This window comes from Aptenodytes patagonicus, chromosome 7 (assembly GCF_965638725.1).
Source record: "Aptenodytes patagonicus chromosome 7, bAptPat1.pri.cur, whole genome shotgun sequence".
Lineage (NCBI taxonomy): Eukaryota > Metazoa > Chordata > Aves > Sphenisciformes > Spheniscidae > Aptenodytes > Aptenodytes patagonicus.
Window position 1 is genome coordinate 13,432,748 of NC_134955.1, and position 17,414 is coordinate 13,450,161.

The window sequence follows — 17,414 nt, forward strand, 5'->3', positions numbered from 1 at the left end:
TGCAGATTCCCAGTGGGCAGAGCCAGGCGCACGGCCACAAGCAGAGAAGTTCCAGCTGAGCCTTGCTGGTGGGTTGCACATGGCTCAGTCAGCATGTAGAGGCAAAATCCCTGATACTGCTTCAAGCAGGAGAACAAGCAAAGATTTTAACACTTCAAACTGTCCGTTCTGGGCCAGACCCTGTTCCTCTGTTGGAGGGGTTGCATGAGTTTTTATTCCAGTCTGTGCTGTTACTGACTTTCTACCGTGTCTACGGTGAATTAGTTTCTCTCTGCAAGCTGAGGTAAAACAGCTTTTGCAAATTGTATTATAGTTCTATGAGTAATGCTGCTATGGAATGAAATATACTATTCCTGACTCATAAAAACATTATGAAGATTGATTGCTACATATTTATGACTCTCCAGAAGTTGTAATATTCTGTTTCATTATGAATTCTTAGTAATCCCAACCTCTTGTTGAAGGCACTAAACACGAGTTATCTCATTAATATTTTCCATCATCTCAGATTTGTTTAGATAGACAGATATTATCTGCGTTAGCCCTCCTGAGGGAAGTCATAAAGATGATTACCAGGAGTTAGTATTCTGGCTAGTGCTGGTTAAAGCCAGCTAAAGCCAGTACTAGTAGCTAACTTCAAAATACTTTTGTAGATAAGGATAAGATTGGAGACAGTAGATGCAGCACCTCTGAAGTAAGATATGTACAGCACGAGTTGGAAAGGGGAGGGAGGAGAAGTCCATATGGGCCAGATCCTCAGCTGACATGATATAGCTTCAAAGCAGCTGGTTCACTCTGTACCTGAACAGGCTTTAAAAAGTTAGGGCCATCTCCTTCTGTGCTTATTTGAACACACTAAAATCTCAGTTCAGAGAGGTGCTAACACACATGCTACTCTTATATTCAAAATAAGAATATGATCTTAAGGTCCATGAGAGTTTGGCAAAGTTGGATATGGCTAATGGATCACTGTTACTTAGACAATGCAAGTGAAGAGAGAAACAATAGCGTAGAGAGAGAGGAATGAGGTGGTAGAGGATAACAGGTACCTTTGAATCCTTAGGCTCATTGTGCTTTTATTACAAATGTCTACGTGATTTTTGAAAATGGGATTTAGGTTTCTGAGTTATTTAATTGTTTTTTAAAATATATCCATAGGTAAAGAAGTGAGATTCAAAATAAGTGATTCAAACAAATGGGATTCAAAATAAAAGAGATAGATAGGAAATGCACTTTGAAATAGTAAAGGCTTTGGGGGGTTCAGCTGGCCTATCATCTGTGGTCAAATTCTTTGTTTGGATAGATTAACTAAAAGTCTCCTGGCAGAAAAGTGTTTGCTCTTACTGATTCCTCATTTTCTTATTTTGCAGCTTGTCCAAAGGATCAATTCCATCTACAGTGCAAAAAGAGGAAAAAAACGATTGAAGAAACTTTCAATGTCCAATATTGAGACAGCGTCCCTACGAGGTATGACACAAGCATCACGGTTCAGTGAATCCATCTGAATGTTACAGGATTAACAGGTTCCCTTCTTTCCCCCACATCTACCCCGGGCTCTACTTTGTTTAGAACTTTCTTCTACGAACAATGATAACTCTGTGTCTGCAAGAGGAGAAAATGGGGATGAGCTAATAATAGCTGAGATTCTCAGCATTGTCTGTCCTGTTAATCCCATGATCAGCTAGACTTATCCAGCTTCTTCTTTAGTTCACTTTTTGAGTAATTTGCATCTGTAAGTTTTGTCCAAAATTCACAGTTTTGACCTTGTAATTCATTCATGCTTTTTCCTGGCATGTGAATACAACTCACACTGTGCTTCAGACTGCTTCTGGAAAAGCAGTGGCCAAAAAGAAATTCAGGCCATGTTTGTACTAGGAGTACAACAGAGCTTTAATGCAAGTACACCTCAGAAATACATCTTGTCATAAGGTTACTTTTGCACGTTACTCACACTCAGTTTGGTGAGTTCTGGTGATTGAAAATGTTGCCCAGACAGACAAAGCTCATAAGGCTTACTTTGACTTCTTAAATGCTGCATAACTATTTTTCAAAAAAATTAAAGTCTGAAAAAAGAAGTGGAAGGGTTAAAATCCATTTTCCAAATGGCACATTCACCTCTGTAGCTTAGCATAGATGGGGGTTCATTGCAACCAATTGCTGCAATGGAGAATGAATTTTGCACTTTCATCAAAACGAAGCGCTTATTCTCAAGCAAAATTGAAACTTAATCCAAGGAAAACAATCTAAGGAGTCATTCAAACTGTTTATTTCAAGGTGTTTTAAAACTGAGGAGAGAGCATGTGTGGATCACAAGGCTCAGTGTGAGATATGGTTTTTCCCAGTTTCACCACAGTAAACCAAGTTTATGTTTGCTTTGGTTTTGCATTAACTGATCCCTCTATCTCCTCTGCAGATGAGAACAGTGAAAGTGAGAGTGACTCGGATGACAGGTTTAAAGGTAAGGGATCAGCCTTCAATAACTTCAAGTCAGCCACTGTTACAGACCTTATCAACGTACGTTCTCCTGTTACTGCATGTTGTTCCTGTCCATGGCCTGTATTTTCCTTCCTGAACTGTGCTAACTCCATTACGGCAGAGCTCACAAAGTTTGCAACACAGGAGCATGAATGTGGAAAACAAGGACAAAATGAGCTGTGAGGATCTAACAAGGATTTGGCAACTGTGTCATATAATGAAGAACAGGACCTTTGATAGATTTGCTTTGTCAGCCACTTCACAGATGCTGATGTTTTCCAGACTGACTACTGGGTGCAAACTTAGAGGGATGAGATTGGATAAATATGCTCTCTTCTTATTCATACACTGCTTTAAGTGTTTACAGCTAGCTGCTGTTGGAGGCAAGATTCTGGGTCTGATCCAGCATAGCGGTTCTTACACTCTTTTATAGGTCTGCAGTCTCCAAATTGTGGAAATTCCTTTATCAGTGCATAGCACCTGCACAAACTCTGCTTGAGCCAGGCCAGTAAATTAGTCCTTCATTTTCAAAAGTCCTGATACACAGAACTATAAAAAAGTTGAAGGCAGCAACAACGGATTTTATTACTAAAAACCTATCATGTTGTTAGTAAGTGAGGGGAAAAAAACCCAAGAGTGCAGAGCTGTGGTTATAAGATAAGGGGCAAGCATTCGTGTCTATCTACTGCAGATGTCACCTGCTTACTGTTCATGCAGGAAAACTTGCTAGAAAAAATTGTCTTAGGGAAACAGATTTCTTCCAGATAGGTGGTGGTAAGACCACCCAAAACAGGCTGTATGCAACATTGTACAGTGATGTGTGGAAAAGGCTCATTGCTCCTTTGTAGACAGGTAGGTACCAGCCCAAAAGAACTTTCAGTTCTGTTTCTCTTTGTGTCAAAAAATACAGGGGTTGCTTTGCTCATAGTCCATGAAAGAAGATAGACAGAGCTTGGCCTCTCTCTTGTTATTGGGAGGATATTCTTATTTCACTGGAAACTGGGAAGATTTTTCCCCCGTTGTTGTGGAACAGAGCATCTTCATTCTGATTGCTCACTAACCGACTGCTCCTGCGTGACCTTTTATTTACATTGATGCTTTCAGGGCGTTGTGAGCCAAAGATCCAGTTGTCACGTGTAGCATGACAGGATTCACTGGGGCCCCATCTGTTGGGGTGGGGTGGGCTCTTTGGTTTCACCTCTTGCAAATATGAAGCACTGGCTGGCAGTGTGGGGCTATTTCAAGGCGGGACAAGGCGGGTTATTTCTTGGGATTTAGCTTCCCTAGTTGTGCAGTCACACCAAGACCCAAGTGTTTTATCAAAATAATTTTTAATTTTTGTGTTGTTGAACCAGTTGTATGACAGCTGGTCATCAAGGGGTTTCCCTTTCTTTCTGTCAATTAATTACTGCTGTGATCAAGTGCTTGTGACATCTTATTTCCCTACCACAAGGGAGAGTCTGCCTTTTGCAAACTGTGGGCAGTGTGAGTGAATATAGCCTTAAGAGGTTGACATGTGCTGCTAATAATTCATTTGCCATTGCACAGAGATCCTGGTGTGAAGAGGTGGGGAAGAGCATGCAGGAAGCTGGTTTTACTTAGCTGTTTTCATTTACTGGTCTACCAGAACTGGTAATGATGTTACTGACTAGTCCGCCATAGACATCTAGTGACAAGTCACCGGATCAAGGCATACTTTTGAATTAGGACTGGACATGACCATGAATCTAAGACTGCCCCTCAATCGAATTGGCACAAGCAAAGCAATCCCACAGGAGGCAATTCGCACCTCTTTCCTTCCCCCTTCCCTGGAGATCGTTCCATGGCTTGTATGGACTATGTCTGTGCTGTAGAGAAGGAGAAAATACACCTTCAGTGGTTCTTAGCATAAAGCTGTGCCATGTAGGCACAGGTCACAGAACCGTTTTTCACCAGTGTAAACCAGATCCAAGTCAGGCCTAAGATGTGTTGTCCTGGAGGCCCTAGTGCATTTGCACACCCACATAAGGGCTTATAATCTAGTCTTATGTGCGAAGAAAAAAGCAGACCTTTGGCAGGGTAACAGTTACGAACTGCAAATTATTTCAGTGACTTAGTGTTGCATCACTTCAGTACTTGGAGAGAGAGTTGATTTATGGGTGCAATTAGTGAGGGAGACTACAGTATGAAGGTTTGCTTTTGAAAGGAGAACATGCTTGGAATAATGCACTGGCAAATTGAAAGTCCTTTGTGAATGGCTGTGGCTTATACATACACATTACAGTCCCAGGTAACGATCAGTCTCTTTTTTTTTTTTTTTTTTTTTAAATGCTAGCTCATACCCAGCGTCTAGTACACATCCAGTCAATGCTGAAGAGGGCTCCAAGTTACCGAACCCTGGAACTGGAGCTGATTGAATGGCAGGAACGGGAGTTATTTGAATATTTTGTGGTAGTGTCACTGAAAAAGAAGCCCTCTAAAAACACTTACCTTCCAGAAGTGACTTATCAGTTTCCCAAGGTAAAAGAAAAATTCTTATGTACAGTTCATTCTAAGATAAATAAAGTGAATAAGTGGGAAAATTAATAAAAGTCTATTTTTTAAATGAAGTTAATCATTCAGCTTTCATAATTTTTCCAAAGTGATCTGTTACAAAGCAAAGGGCATAGAGAAGGTGCCTGAAAGCTTTCCCTGTTTACAAATTTATCTTTTCTGGTGCTGGAGAGTTTGGCCTGATGGTAGGAGTTTTAAAGACTGTGTTTAAATTCAGTTTCTAAATATTTCACTTCTAACTCATTTTGGCTATGCTAGGATTTGTTCCAAAACTCACTGAAGTCAATGGAAAGACTTTTGCTGATCTATGGCATTTCTCTTGTGCTCCTGCAGCAGAAAGGAATTTGAGTTAGGACTGTGTTTTAAGTGGCCATTGTGCAACAAGGGATTTTCGGGCAATTTAAAAAAAAATACTAAAAGAGCCCAGCAGTGATTATTTCTATTGTACTAGCATCTATAAGCCTGTCCTGGGGTCATGCCTCACTCTGCCAAGCACAAATAAAGAACAAGCTGATGGGCCCTTGCTCTTCAGAGCTCATTAGTAATCCCCCCTCCTGAGAGGTGCTGTGAAGCCTGCACTAACAGTACCTGACTGAACCTTAATTTTCTCCCCCGCAGCTAGAAAGACCAACCAAGCAAATGCGTGAAGCAGAGGAGCGTCTCAAGGCTATCCCTCAGTTCTGCTTTCCTGATGCCAAGGACTGGCTCCCTGTCTCTGAATACAACAGGTAAACCCTCCGGTGCTCCTCTGCTGCACAGTGCTGATGGAGTGCATCTGAAGCAGCCACAGGCTTGCTGATGCCCAATTAAGGAAGTAGCAGTTTGAGTCTTGGCCACTTCAGGCTCAAGCAGCTGTACTTAATTTTTTTTTTTAAGTTCTGTATTATTTTTCTTCCCTACTCTGCCTGGCTCACAGGCCTGTGTGGCTGAGGGGAAGAGGTTTGAAGGTTCCTCTCAGTGCTAAACCTAAAAGCATAAATGGAAGTATTTAAAATAAATCTTAAAAAGGACAGGGCCCTGGCCACCACCTGCCCTAGTCATTTACCCCAGAATGTTTGTCTAACACTGCAGGACACCTCTTCATGTGGCTCAAAGCAATGCTGTTCTGAGAACTTTTTTGGAACCGAGCTCTATGCCAGCAGAGGAGCCCCATCTTCCTTCCCTCGGAGATGAATGACTACAGGAGAAGGGCAAGGGAAGGGAGAGCCAGGCTTGCATTTTCTTTTTCATTCAAAAGAAACCTCAAAAAAATGTATCTTTTTTTTTCCCTGCATTGATGTGTCAGAACCTGTTGATCTGAAGGTGTAGAAGTAGTAGAATAGGCAGAAGGGATAGAATGATAGAATAGTTTGGGTTGGAAGGGACCTCTAAAGGTCATCTAGTCCAACCCCTCTGCAATAAGCAGGGACATCTTCAACTAGAGCAGGTTGCTCAGAGCCCCGTCCAACCTGACCTTGCATGTTTCCAGGGATGGGGCATCCACCACCTCTCTGGGCAACCTCTTCCAGTGTTTCACCACCCTCAGTGTAAAAAATTTCTTCCTTCTATCTAGTCTAAATCTACCCTCTTTCAGTTTAAAACCATTACCCCTTGTCATATCGCTACAGGCCCTACTGAAAAGTCTGTCCCCATCTTTCTTAATAAGCCCTCTTTCAGGGCTTTTGAAAGGCCACAATAAGGTCTCCCCAAAGCCTTCTCTTCTCTAGGCTGAACAACCCCAACTCTCTCATCCTGTCCTCATAGGAGAGGTGTTCCATCCCCCTGATCATTTTTGTGGTCCTCCTCTGGACCCGCTCCAACAGGTCGATGTTTTTCTTGTACTGAGGACCCCAGAGATGCACACAGTACTCCAGGCGGGGTCTCCCCATATTCCCCTACAATATGAGATGGCTTTTTAAGATGCATGGTCTGAGACATGTGTAAAGTCAGACCTGTTCAGAGTGTGTCTAGAGGGACCTTCAACATTGACAAGGAACTAGCATTCACCTACAGGAATTACTGTAGCCAAGAATATGTATGGAACTTTTTATTGGCTTATGTATGGCACATGCAACATAACCATGTTATATTCTGTGTTGCTTGGCTGTATTATTCAGTACATGGAAGCACCTGAATAGTGAGTTATTGAAAACACTGAAGGAGAAGCGGACAACTGTGTGGGCAACATTGGTATGAGAAGCACACAGCCCTGCCTACACAGTATTTCACCTCTTCTGCTGCTGCCCTCCTAGACAGACCTTTCATGAGCCATGTTTTTATAAGCCCCCTTTAAGTACTGACAGGCTGCAATAAGGTCTCCCCGAAGCCTTCTCTTCTCTAGGCTGAACAACCCCAACTCTCTCAGCCTTTCTTCATAGCAGAGGTGTTCCATCCCCCTGATCATTTTTGTGGCCCTCCTCTGGACCCGCTCCAACAGGTCTTTCTTATGCTGAGGGCTCCAGATCTGGATGCAGTACTCCAGGTGGGGTCTCACCAGAGCAGAGTAGAGGGGCAGAATCACCTCCCTCGACCTGCTGGCCACGCTTCTTTTGATGCAGCCCAGGATACGATTGGCCTTCTGGGCTGCGAGCGCCCATTGCTGGCTCATGTCCAGCTTTTCATCCACCAGTACCCCCAAGTCCTTCTCGGCAGGGCTGCTCTCAATCCCTTCATCCCCCGAGCCTGTCTTGATACTGGGGGTTGTCCCAACCCAGGTGCAGGACCTTGCACTTGGCCTTGTTGAACCTCATGAGGTTCACATGGGCCCACTTCTCCAGCTTGTCCAGGTCCCTCTGGATGGCATCCCGTCCCTCTGGCATGTCAACCGCACCACTGAGCTTGGAGTCCTCTGCAAACTTGCTGAGGGTGCACTCGATCCCACTGCCTATGTCATTGATGAAGATATTAAACAGTACCGGTCCCAATACGGACCCCTGTGGGACACCACTCGTCACCAACCTCCATCTGGACATTGAGCCGTTGACCACTACCCCCTGGATGTGACCATCTAACCAATTCCTCACCCACCAGACAGTCCACCCATTAAATCCATACCTCTCCAGTTTAGAGAGAAGGATGTTGTGGGGGACTGCGTCAAAGGCCTTGCAGAGGTCCAGATAGACAACATCTGTAGCCCTTCCCGCGTCCACTCATGTAGTCACTCCACCATAGGCGGCCACTAGGTTAGTCAGGCAGGACTTGCGTTGGTGAAGCCATGCTGGCTGTCTCAAATCGCCTCCTTGTCCTCCATGTGCCTTAGCATAGCTTCCAGGAGGATCTGTTCCGTGATCTTCCCAGGCATAGAGGTGAGACTGACTGGCCTGTAGTTCCCCGGGTCTTCCTTTCTTCCCTTTTTAAAAATGGGGGTTATGTTTCCCCTTTTCCAGTCAGTGGTAACTTCACTGGACTGCCACGACTTCTCAAATACGATGGATAGTGGCTTAGCAACTTCATCCGCCAGTTCCTTCAGGACCCGCGGATGGATCTCATGGGGTCCCATGGACTTGTGCACCTTCAGGTGCCTTAGATGGTCTCGAACCTGATGTTCTCCCACAGTGGGCGGCTCCTCATTCTCCCAGTCCCTGCCTTTGCCTTCTGTGGCTTGGTCGGTGAGGCTCGAGCACTTGCCCTCAAAATCTGATTCTTGTGTTCATTCTGCAGTACAAAGGGACTACGATGTCACTGAAATTCAGCACCCATCTCTTCTTATAATAAGATAGCTAGGTTGTCCACAACTGTGCAGATATTTTTGCTCTTCTGCTGATGGAATTTCTCCACAGAGTATGTCCAGATGATGGGCAGAGGGAACAAAGACCCTCCAGTGGGTAGAATCTCTCACTGGATAAGGCAGTATCCCTTTCTAAATGATCTACCTCGTAGCTATGCTGTAGTTCTGATAGTAAGATCTGGGCAATTTATGTTCTTCTAGTGAGACCTTCTCTTTCATGCTGACTGGGGAAGATGGGAGCCGGCGGTTTGGTTATTGCAGGAGGCTGTTGGTAAGTACCTCACCATCACCTTAAAATGCAGAATTCTGTTAAACAATATCTCAAAACTGTAGCCTGAACTTTGAGGGTGTCTGTCATGGTTTTAAAAGAAAATGGAGTTACTCACTCTGAAATTTGGAAATGTAAGGAGCTCAAGTAAAATAAGAATTTGTAATGACTGTCTCAATCAAATAGGTCCCAAGTCTTGTAGGAAATTCTTAAGAATGTGGAAAGTTTCTTGTGAGCACTTACTTTTTAAATTCTTTATATCAGGTGCTTTCAAGCAGAATCAGAAGTACTGCAACTCTGTAAACAAAGGCAAATGTGGTATTTCTAAATATTTGCGAGTAGCGTTTATCTCTTGGACAGCTGCTTACATCTCCAAAGTACTTTGCCAGCACTGCCTAATCAGTCTGCAGCAGGTCCATGATGCAGGTAAATAAGCCACCCTGTCGAGTAGGAGGGCAACAATGGTGGAGAGCAGGCCATCATCACCATTTGCTCAGGACCATGCAATAAGCTGATGCCAGTGCCAGGAAGTCTAGGTTCTCAGGCTTCTTTTCAGTCCTCATGACCAGGGGTGGTCAACTGGTGGTGCGGGGACCTGACTCAGCCTACCAAACAGTTTTGTCTCCTCACCTGGAAAATCACTGGTTACCTGATAGATTGAGAGGATGGCTGTGTGTGTGTGTGTGTGTGTGTGTCAGGGTGTGTGTGTGGGGTGGCGGGAGTGCAGGGAGGAAACTGCACAAAGGCTTGCAAAGTGTATTAAGGCAGGTGAAGCACAGTGCAAACAGGGATTTTGCTGTCCATCCTGCAGATCTGACTGGATAGCAGCAAAGCATACAGCAGCACCAGCCTACATTCATCACCTCTCGGATAGGTTTGGAGCTGGTTGCAAGGGACTAGGCAGGGAGCCATGGCTCCTGTACTGTTCACATGACAGTTGCCTACACTTGGTTAGAGAGCTTATATGGATATTGGATGCTACAGGAGCATTTTGCGTACTCTCTGTGCAAAATGAACGTCTGCAGCAGTATTGCAAACTTGTAATTTGGTACCCCCTATCTAAGAGAATGGGACACTGTCACTTTCCCCTTCCTTCCCTCTCTGGGATGATTTCCCATCTTTCCAAGCAGGGAGCACCTGCCTTCAGTAGCTTTCAGTGGCTTCCAGTAGACAGCAACTCGCTGTCATTAGGACAGCACCCTCCATCCTGCATTCTGCCTGTACCTGACCCTGCTCTTACCCTGCTCTTTGTGGCAAAGCTCCTTGTCCTGCAGACAGCAGATGCTCTGTCTGGGAGGTATTGCTGTGTGTGGTTCCTCTATTTGTAAGAAGTTTAGTTTAAACTAACATAACAGAAAACTTGTTTATCAATTCTGTGGGCGGTATTTGCCGTAGGTAGCATCACAGAGACTCGCTTACTCTGTATAACACAGTGTGTAAGTGTGGGCCACAACAAGGTTTATATGTGGAAAGGAAATGTCAATGAAGGCTTGCGTTGCAGTAAATCTAGGGCTGGTCAGGAGGTGATTCAGAGATAAACCAGTGGAGTACCTAGAAGGTGTCCTTGCTGGTGTAAATAAGCATAACAAGATGTAGGGCAGCAGTACAATTCAATTACTTTTTAATATGTTGCCATTTAAAATGATAATAAGGTATATTTGAAAAAAAAACCCAAACCTCAGAAGATGTTGGCTAGAATTAAATTATGGAATGTTTCCACTCTACCAGGTAAAGGTGGTTTAAGATTTTTATATTTCTGGGAATGTTAGCAAGTTTGGAATCATGCACAGAGCTTACATTTGTGAAATGCAAAGCAGTTGATCCTGGGCCAGGCTGAGACTGAAATAATCAGCCACAATAAAAAAGATGTATAGACAGGAATGCTGAATTAGTTTGTCAATGAAGGATTAATGTAGGCTTTTTTTACTCACTTAAGGCTCAGTGACATCCACCCTTCATTAAAGGCAACACAAAAATAGAACACTGACTTTCAGCTGGTGCAGAAGATAGGTTAGCATAGTAGGAAGTACCGGGAACAGAATCAATACTACACACTTTTATATAAATGGTGTTGTGAGACAGCATTGGAGATTGTTTTTATCCTCCATTGGCTATGGCAAAAATCAATCAACCAGATAGCAAAAAATAATTTTAAAAAGGGAAAAATAAGTACTGTTTTGCTAAACCTATCTAATAATTATAAAGCCAGTTATAAAGCTGATCTGCTGCTGCCCTGGGACATCGCTTAATTCAGGATGTTTCATCTGATTCCAAAACGTGACATGCAGAAGCTGACATGTCTCATCTCACTGGTACAGCCTACCCAGCAGAGGAAAGTGGAGTGATACCAATGTACTTCACCAGCTTGTCCCTTTCTGGGGCAAATCCTGCCGTGCCTTCTGAGAGCAAAACTGGCATGGTCTGGGGCTTAGAAAGAAAGAGGATTTTGGAAGCTGCAGAGAAACATCTCAGCATTTCTCTGTCTGAGGAAATGGCAAAAGTAGCAGAGATCTGCTGTTATTTGGATCCTGCAACCTCTTTCTGTCCTGCTGGGAGAAATGGTGGAATTGGGGTTGTTACCTGAAGTGCCTTCTCCATAGGGTTCAACTGTGCTCACAAAGCGTAACAATTTTGTGTGCAAATGTTGGTGTGTGGGTGGAACAGCCTCACCAATGTGTACCTCAGTGTGATACTTCTATTTACAGTCATGTGCATATTTTCTTATTTTATATATGCAAATACAGAGTTTGTACAGGCAACAAGGAACAGGTAAATTCTGCAGACACTGTTTATATGCCAGAGGCTTGGGCTCTAAAGCAGATTTTTGTATTTGGGTGTCCAATTTCCTAACCAGTTTCTGAAAGCTTCAGTCAGGGTGGCTCTGATGTCTGGGAGTGCACAGCATTTCCTCTGATTAGTCCCATTCCCGACCCACAAGTTCTGTCAAATGCAATAACCATAATTTGGGAACTACATGCAGTTTTTGGCAAACATTACATAAGAGAAAGGTGGGGCCGTACTGTGTAATATAGAACCATAAGAAAACCATAAAGTCATTATAAACTGCTCTGATTCAAGACAAGCCAACTGCTGTGAGCCTAATTCCTTAGAAAATATTCCCCAGCTGTCCTGGTGAGGGATGCTCTTGTAATACCCAGCGAGAGGTGTCCCATACCTTCTAGAGCATTTGGCAGTCCTTGGCAGCAGGCTCCATGGCTGGATGGGCCAACTAGCCTGATGCTGTGAGGATGGCTATCTGTGTCTTCTGCGGAGGTTGGTGTTATGATTCCTTTGTTTATGAAACAATTACTTTTTGTCAGCCTTGTTCTCCTTTGGCATGTTGTGATATGAACAAACTGCTCCACTTTTTCTTTACTGCCTTCAGATTTCAGATTCTTCCAGACTCTTTTTTTCTGGGGAGGTGTGCTAAAACCCTGCCAAAACTACCCCAGGGGATACGGTGACAATTATGTTCTGTTTGTACTACAAATCCTGTACAGTATCCCCTTTAAATGTATTTATATTGTTTTGTTTCATTTTGGAACAGGATTAGAATGGAATGTAACCTTTTGTACCACAGTAAACAATCTGCACTTCCATAGATAGCATGAAGTTTTCCAGTTACATCTTGATACCTCCAAGGCAATCATGTAACAGCTTTCCTAGTGACTTGATGTGAGAAGTATGCATCTTCATATAAAAGGAAATGGGCCAATATATAGTAGAGTTATTAACTCTCACTACTATGCCATTTTACTGCAAATAAGACATTTTTCTTTAATAACTCAGATTAGTTTAACTTTCTTTTCTATGCTAATTAATCCATCAACTTGCTAGGCTTTTTTCTAGAGCTGTTCTTGGGCTGTGGCTCTGCGATACCCACATGTCAGCAGCAAAGATGATTTGAGCAGTTTCTGCTGAGGGCTTAGCTTCACCCAGCCAGTCACGGCCCTCTCCAGTGGACATTACAATGCCCCCGGTGCTATGGGGCATCAACCTGGGCAGGGGCAGAAGGGAGAGCAGGAGCACAGGAACAGCAGGAGCACATGGTGGGGAAGGAACAGGTGTGAAGCTGCTGTAACATGAATCTGAGTGTACCTTGTAAAATACAGAATTTTAATTTGGTTTAGTGTATAATTTCATTTTACTAATTGCCAAAAAATTGCTTTCTAAAGGGTGTGACTGAAGTCTTAGCTCTTCTCTATCTGTGCAACCCCATAGACTTGTGCCCAGTAAGAGCACAGTGGATATACAAGGATCACAGTGGTGAAAGCAGGGACCTTCTCAGCAGGTTTCTGCTGACAGAGCCTCAGCTGCAAGACCCACCAGTACTGGAATATCTGCAAAACTTTCCTTACTGGGAGGCCATGAACAGTCAGTCTCTGTAGCCCAGAAAAAGGGTGTAGACAGCCAGAGAGACACCAGGCCTGTATCCTTTGGGAGATGCTTGGATCCAGTGCAGCTTCTCGGCAGCCTGGGCTGTCAGTGGCCTTATGGTTGGGATCCACAGCTGTGCCAGCCCCTGTCCCCAGGGACAGTCATGGCATGTAAGCTGCTGTTTTATGGGATCTTCACAAGTATCTTGGGCTTTAGTGCCATGGGAGTTGCTGCGGATGCTGAGGGGTGCTAGTTCTAGCTAGTGGGACAATACTGGAGTATAAGACACTGCGTCCTCAAAACAATGTCCTGCAGTTCGTTGCCACAGCTGGCAGCTGGTTCATGCGAACAGCAGGAGACACACATTTCTATCATATAGGGCAGACATCTGAGAAGACCCAGTTCTCAGAGCAGAAAGCCTGACAATGTCAGGATTTCTTGGCTGGTAACTTTGTACTTGCAGGAATAATATGAAAACTTGCAGTGTCTGTTTCACCCTATCCTACCTCTCTCTTCCCTCTCACATAAAAAAATGCTCCTCCAGCACTTTTCAAGTCTAAGACGAGCCAGCTCCAGGAGTCAGTGGAGGAGCGGATGCCTGAACTTGAAGTGTGTACATTAAAACATGAAAAACAGTCGTTAGGTGGGACTAGTTCATCCTACATTTGCTGGGGCAGGAGAGGGGAATTCGTTACACTATGAAAGCAACTTTTGTGGGATGCAGACTAATGTTTATGGAACTGAAAAACACTCACTGGAAAACCTTTTCTTCCCCTTGCCTTCTTCCCTCCATCCTGCCCTCCCCCAAGCATCTTTGACAACCCTGTGCACATAGGGTGCTCTGGCATTAAAAGTTCATTTCACATGTAACAAGAAGACTTTAAGACAAGCTTTTGGATTTAAAACACCCACAGTTTTCTCATGGTCTGAATTTGGATTGGCCCTAACAAGGAATCAAGAGCTGCCACAGAAGCTGGCTTGTGACTGACGTATTCATTTTAGACTCTCAACATTTGAATTGTTCTGATTCCTGACACCATTAAGGAACATCTCTGCTTCTGGATGTGTTGGCTTGCTTGTGAGGCTAGGGCTTGTGTGGCCATGAGGCTGTGATTGTGATCTGATCTGACACAATAACCTGATATCTTAAACCTGCTTTTCAGTCTCTGTATTTGTAGGTCTGTCATTCTTTAAATTAAGCCAGCAACAAAACAGCAGACTTCCCAAGACAGAGCCTTGCTGGGTTTTCAGTATGTCTCTCTCTTTCTGAAACTGCCAAGCCTTATCTAGTATATGCAGAAAAATGTTCATGGGAGGCATCTCCTCTATCTTCTTGATGTCATCCATTCAAGCTACGCATCCCATCAGCTTGTGTGTGGTTCTAATATAACTGAGCAGGAGAAATGTGCTGGAAGGTTATTCAGGAATACCATGTTTCCCTGTTTAAGCTTTGGATTGAATCTGCGCCTTTCATTGTTCCAAGATCAAGACAGTCCTAGGGCCAGGTAGGATTAAAACAGTGTCCTTTTCACTCTCCTGCAGAAGGGAGTAAACATTACACAATGTGTGTGTGAAAATGGCATTTGCATTGTCATTTAGAGTTAAATATTTTTATGTACTATCTCTGTTACATGATCATTGCTTTAATTACAGCTAATTGCAATTGAAGCATCTACAGTTCTGGTCTCAAAGGGAGCCCAGGGTGTTAGAGGCTTACGCAGAGCTAACACATGTGCTCTGCAAAGGCTGCTTCCTTCAGACAAATCAGCTGCTGCTGTGCATCTGTGATAGTCCTTTTTCACCTGGCCTTGGGGCAGCCCTTACTGCTTCCTCCAGTTTTCCCAGTAATGCTCTCTGGGGAATTATTTAGAAGATATCAGGCGACATGTCCTGTCCCGTTTTGGGGATGAAGGAGCACAGCCCTTCTGGAGTCTTCAGGTTGATGCTAGTCTGTTTCTTGCTGCACTCCTGCTTTTGAGATGGCAGGTAGGACTATGGTGCATGTTTCTCTTCCTTGCTGTTTGGTAGGTATGTTTTTGCTGCCTTTCTTCTCCACACAGTGTATCTTCAGGTAAATGGGAGAAGCTGGGAGGAGAAGTGCAGGAGGAAAAATTTTGTGTTTGGTCCCCACTGCTTTGGTTCCTCTGATGTCAACATGCTGGGACTAGCATCCCCCAGTTATTTCTGGGCTGTGAAACCAGGAGCTTTCCTGACACCCCACAGCCTCCCCAGTATCTTAAAAACCCAAACCACTGAGTTATGTGTCTGAATGGCTGGCAGGTATGCACACTGCAGGGACAGCCTGCCCTGCTTTGAAAGCAGGCGCGTGCAGCGTGAGAGAGTCTCAGTGCTATGCCAGTCTGGGAGGAGATCTCTGAAGGCTTCCCTAGATTTCAAGCACATGGGCAGGGACGTGTGATTTGAAAGAGAAAAATGGCAGGCTTATTTTTTGGAGCAAAAGCCTCCTGTTTCTCCTGCCAAAGCAGGTTTTGGAGTGGGCTTCAGTCAGTAAACTTCAGATTAAACTCACTATAAAAAAGACTGTCCTAAGCTGCTTGCAGACCAGCCCTGATGCAGATCGCAGCTCCTCCATCTTGTAGCCAAGTTCTTGTCAGTTTCTGTTCATTCTCTTGGGAAACTGTCTCGTTATCAACAAAACTCATTAGCATTTTCATTCGTAATACTGGACTAAGGCTGAAAATACCCTGGGCTCCATGAAAACAAATTGAAAACAAATCAAAACCAAAACATCATCCCCTCCATCCCTCTTGTTCCAGGAGGAGTGCAGTGCATCAAGGCAGAGTCACGCAGATGCCTCTCAGCTGTGCTACTTTACCATACAGCTTCCCTGAACTGGACCTATTCATCGTGTGGAAGAGCGAGCCTTGGAGGACATGACTCCCAAGGCTTTGTAGCTACCTTGTAGAGGACAGCCTGAAACTTTGAAGCACTCTCTTCTGGGAAGAGAGGAGATTAAGCCAGTACTGTTGGCCAGACCCAGTGCCCAAGTCTCCCCTAGTGAAGAGAGATGAGTCCAGGCAGAGAAGGGAGGAGTGTCATGTCCCATACGATGTTTTTCCAGGAAAGAAGCAAACTAAAGCACAAAGAGCAGGTGGTTTTAGATCCATCTTTGAGGTGTAAACTAATGGCTGAGAGAGGAGGTTATGTGAAGAGTTGCCAGTGTTAGAAATTTGAGAAGTCCTGCCCCTCAGAACGGCTCTGCCTGAGGCTTTTGCCTGCTGCCTCTTACAGCTGATTTGTATACATCTGGGAGACTGTGCTGTTTGCAAGAAAAAGTCTCTGAAATAACAGAAAAGGATGTCCTATACGATGAGTGCAAGGAGGGAAGAATCCCAGCTCTCAGAGACATGTAGCCTTTAAGACGTTTGAAAGCAATGATATTTCATAAAGGAGAATCTTTGAGTAAGCGCTAAGCAGTTATTGTTTCTGGTCTTATAGATGACCCAGGAATGTGATGTTTTTACTGGCACTCAGTGAGACAGCTCTTGGTTGGGAGCTATCCAAGGCTCCTGGCATGGCTTCGGCATTCCTGCAGATTTGACACAATGATTTTAACCAAAATCCCACATGCTTGATATAATCACTCAGTGCCTTTAGAAAGGGTTTTATACCTAATATGGACAAAAAAGGGCTCTGCTTTTTCAGAGATGTGACGTGTAGTGAGCAGGTTTGGATCCAGAAATAGACTCATCTGTATTCACTTAGCTTTGGTATTTTTTGTGGTCTTTATTATAACAGGCAGGCACCTGCTGACTGTCCAAGTCTAGATTGCAATATTCAGATTCAAAAAGCACAGCTACCCCTCAGTTTCTTTTGATTGACATCTGTGTGGCATGTAAATGTCAAACACACCATGGGGAAGTTAATCACTGTATCAGCAGAATCTAATGATGAGACAAAGATAAAAATATACTGGCCTGCTATGTGGGTACAGAGCAGATGATCAGCCACTTTGGCTAAATGTACAAGTGGGCAGAAGCTGATGGAAACAGTGACTGAGCTCCTTTATCACAGAGTTGGTATTAATGGGGATGA

At 44.0% G+C, this 17,414-nt stretch overlaps 1 protein-coding gene across 5 annotated transcripts in view; it reads left to right on the forward strand.

Moving 5' to 3' along the window:
• Positions 1 to 17,414, forward strand: part of DENND2B (DENN domain containing 2B) — a 182,632-nt gene that overhangs the window by 130,772 nt on the left and 34,446 nt on the right. For all 5 annotated transcript variants that reach the window (XM_076344035.1, XM_076344036.1, XM_076344038.1 and 2 more), the window contains 5 exons: positions 1,371 to 1,467; positions 2,414 to 2,458; positions 4,790 to 4,974; positions 5,626 to 5,735; positions 8,915 to 8,984. In XM_076344035.1, the coding sequence (XP_076200150.1) occupies positions 1,371 to 1,467; positions 2,414 to 2,458; positions 4,790 to 4,974; positions 5,626 to 5,735; positions 8,915 to 8,984 (507 nt within the window). The remainder of the gene's footprint in view (positions 1 to 1,370; positions 1,468 to 2,413; positions 2,459 to 4,789; positions 4,975 to 5,625; positions 5,736 to 8,914; positions 8,985 to 17,414) is intronic.